The sequence below is a fragment of the Notothenia coriiceps genome, unplaced genomic scaffold (genome assembly GCF_000735185.1).
Source record: "Notothenia coriiceps isolate Sejong01 unplaced genomic scaffold, NC01 NC01_scaffold00033338, whole genome shotgun sequence".
Taxonomy (NCBI): Eukaryota; Metazoa; Chordata; class Actinopteri; order Perciformes; family Nototheniidae; genus Notothenia; species Notothenia coriiceps.
Genome location: NW_011366039.1, coordinates 2,526 through 6,204, shown reverse-complemented (window position 1 = coordinate 6,204; position 3,679 = coordinate 2,526). Strand labels below are relative to the sequence as shown.

Genomic DNA, 3,679 nt, shown 5'->3' with positions numbered 1-3,679 from the left:
CTTTCTAACGTAACATAAAGTACCGCGACCGCTGTGTGCACCATGTCAACAGAGATATCGTTAGAAAGCTGTGTCTCTCCTGCACAATCTAATCGGATCCAAATATGGTCATTTCCTTTGTATCAGGAACCAATCGTGAAATCACAAAGGGGTCTTAAACCAAGAAACGAAATCTCATTGGCTGGTGTCAATTTCAGACAACGTGATTCGTTCAGATGCGTCACGTGGTGTGCTAAAACACTTCCTGGTTAGCTTTCCGCTAGAAATGTAAATCTCAAAATGGCAAAAGAACGGCGAAAAAAAAGTTTACAGAGAAGATGACAACAATTATCCCTTGCACGAAGCAAGATTATACAAAAAACAAATGACCCCGAACATGAAATACCTTCACGGAGTGCGTCGAGGCGCAAGCTGTCATCCAGAGAACAGGAGGGTTTAGCTAGCGCCTCGCTGCAATCTTTAAAGGTCGTTTTCTCAAAATGAGTTTTTTCTCCTACTCTGAGTTCGAAATTTCAACTTCAGTAGCACGTAGACACACCAAACCTTCCAGTTATATTCCTATCAATATTATGAAGGCTTTTACAGAAGGGTTTGTTCATATATCATTCATAGCCTGAATTATACAACATTGTATACCTAAAAACATGGCAACAATTGATATTTTAGGGCTGTTGACAGTATTTTCTGATTTATGGAGTGATAAAAAGAGATATCCAAAATCCCTTCTGTAAAAGCCTTAGATACTAATATGACTACAAAATGAAACAAGAATTTTTAACCTGGCTTTATCCAAAGTTCAGATTTCGATTCCTGAAATGTGTTAAAATATGCACATATTTGATGAGATAATGGCTAATTTGCATATTTAAACATGCTATTTCAGAAAACTTGTAATACAAAAGACAATTGCCTTATTGTAAGTAATTAACTGGAGAAATGTCTAGCTGATACCTTTTTAAGTTAAAAAAATTACCCTATTCACCTGGGGTGTCTCGCCTTAAGCAATACGTTTTAGCTTAGAGGTGTGGTTCACACAGCACACACAGCAACACTGCTAACTTTTTTCAAGGCTGATTTAAGTCGCCACAAACTTCTGAGGGCAATATCTGGCTGCTAAATAATCCACTGTGTTACCAGTTGCTATTGTTCCCTTTCTGCTGTTTGGTGCTGGGCAGGTAGCAAACACTAATTTTTATCAGAGCTGTAAACAACTGTTGCTGCTAATCAAGGTTGATGATGGCGGTGACAGAACAGTCCTAAAAACAAAAGCAATCAAAGCTAAAATGCTATGTAGGAATGATTGGAAGTGAAAGGTTTTTACACATAGTCATTTACTCCATTGTTTGTATATTGTAAAAATATAAATTTGAACTTTTTAACTGAAAAGACCTTCTACAGGAAATACACATTAGGAATCTGTGAGTCAAAAAATAATAAACAAGTAAGATTGTTATTTTCAATTCCTTATCCTGCTATCTAATAAACCAAACACTGCTTACCCTTGAGGAGAATGAGACATAGAATTGCAATCAAGACAGAAGTACATTTAAGATGTTAAACTGCCACCTTCCATATTTGTCATCAATGCTGGGAAACAGTCATCTCCGTCATGATTATGCAACCACAGTACGTCCTGGGGTGACCATGCGTGAATAGTCAATATCCTTGACATACCTTTGCCCATCGCTCTCTGTTCCAATTAGCTCCATCCCTCAAGATGTGTCAAGATAAGGTGCAAAAGCAACACATATTCAAGTAGTTCACGGTAACACAATAACATGAATTTGGACTTTTCAGAAATTCCAAATTAATATAAGTAAATGCTACAGACATAAAAAGAGTGGGGAAGAAAATAAAAAACCCTAAAACAACATTAGGATCTGTAAGCATAGGGTTTATAAGCTATCTCGCTTTTCCTCTTTACAATTCTTAAAAATGACCAAACTCAGACCTGTGTTGGGTTCCAAAGAGTGTCAAAGGCCAAAATAATTAGCTAATTCTTCGGATTTCTCTGACTGATACCCCAATGTTTTTAAGATTGACCCTGTCAGGACAGGTTTTTAATCTCAATGAGAGTTTCAGCCTTGAGGAGACTTTGCATCATTCTCAGGCTAAGCACTAGATCAGGACATACTTTTCCTTCACCAAGGCTAAATACATTTTTCGGAAGACTCTGTAGCCTCAGCATTTTTGAAACCACATTGACTATAAAAGCCCCCTCAAATTCATCTCATAAATCACCGGCGTGCATCCTTCTTGCTCACTGCACATCCCATCCTCACCTCTCAACCACCAGTCCACTTGGTTCCTTTCTCCACTGACCACCCTAGGATCTGAAACAGTCTTACAATGTCTTCTGCTAAGTGTTTGGTGTCTCTGATGGTGGTGCTGGTGGCTGCTCTTTGTGTGGTTCATGCAGAGGAGAGGATCCAGTTGTGTGGGAGAGACCTGATTCGTCTGGCCGTGTCGCACTGTGGTAACTCTCGGCTGAGGAGAACCATCTCGTACGTACATCTGGGGCAGCATCAAAACACCTGTAAGTGTTTTATATGAAATATTCAAACAACGGTTGCATCATTGCTGACTTCTATACTGTAGTAGTTATGAGATATTTAACACTTACAGAAAGATTTGAGCGCTACACATAGGATCACTACTATTCTTATTCAACTTTTTTAATGTCTGACCTCTGTTTAAGCAATATATGATGCACAATATAATTTGTCTTCACTATTCAGGCAACATTTCTTGTTTGTGTTGACTCCAAACCAATGTATATGTTTCCTTTTGAGTTTCACAAGAAGTTTCAAGAGGACGACTACACATTTCGAGGGGTCTCTCTTAATCCCAGATATTTTTTTTCTTCCTCGACATAGGGGACCAGGACGCCTCTGCAGAGGAGCACCAGGCTACGGAGACGGTCCACACATCGCCAGAGTCCAATGGAGAAAAGGATGTGTTCACCTTGGCTCCTCACTTGTACCGCCTGTCCCCTCGAGTTAGACGGGCTGTCGGAAAAATATCTGACATTTGCTGTGAGAAGGGCTGCAGCATGAGGGAGTTGATCCAGTTTTGCTAAATGTAGTTAGGTCTACATTGTAGAATAAAATGGTGTCTTAAAATGTCCTGATCTGTACTGCAATGTTGAAAGAAACCTCAACAGATTTGTCTTATACTCGAGAAGATGGTTTTGCAATTTTAACAATAATGAAGCATCCTTGAAAATACTACACATCCTTAACTATAGAGAGTTGGTCATATTTAATAAAATATTTACGATGCCGTAAGGCAGGGGGAAAGATAGAATCACTTTGTTCACATGGTTTAATGTACAAAACTGTGTTTGAAATTGAAATTATGGTTTATTCTGTGTTTATTTGATTTATTCCCTGTATCATTGTAGAATAAGTTTATTTCCTACCCTTGAACTGTAATAAAGCTTTTGATGAACATTCAGGAGGGTCTCTTAGATTTCTGTGATTCCTCACCATTTTTTATGACTTGTTCCCCACTTTGTCTAACTAAATGTGAAGCAAAATATCAGCTCAACATATTGTAACCCACACACTCCCCCCCCCTGCCTGAAACGCCTCCATTGGACTTTTTTGTTTACTTTTGTAACATAGTGACATCACTACGTAACACTAGTGCTTCCGTTGGTTAGCGCTCCAACACATTG

The 3,679-nt window shown here is 38.8% G+C and overlaps 1 protein-coding gene across 1 annotated transcript; it reads left to right on the top strand.

Annotated features, from left to right (window-relative positions):
* The first annotated feature begins 2,349 nt into the window (after window positions 1–2,349).
* On the top strand, window positions 2,350–3,456 carry LOC104961462 (insulin-like peptide INSL5). Its single transcript, XM_010789758.1, has 2 exons — window positions 2,350–2,536; window positions 2,877–3,456. Exons 1-2 carry the CDS (start codon window positions 2,350–2,352, stop codon window positions 3,077–3,079), a joined length of 390 nt encoding a protein of 129 aa, XP_010788060.1. The 3' UTR covers window positions 3,080–3,456.
* The last annotated feature ends 223 nt before the right edge of the window (window positions 3,457–3,679 follow it).

What these genes read in the sequence shown, in the direction of transcription:
- LOC104961462 (XM_010789758.1), top strand. Translation starts at nt 2,350, where the DNA reads ATGTCTTCTGCTAAGTGTTTGGTGTCTCTGATGGTGGTGCTGGTGGCT. An exon ending in GGGGCAGCATCAAAACACCT is followed by an intron (nt 2,537 to 2,876) that starts GTAAGTGTTTTA and finishes TCCTCGACATAG; the next exon opens with GGGACCAGGACGCCTCTGCA.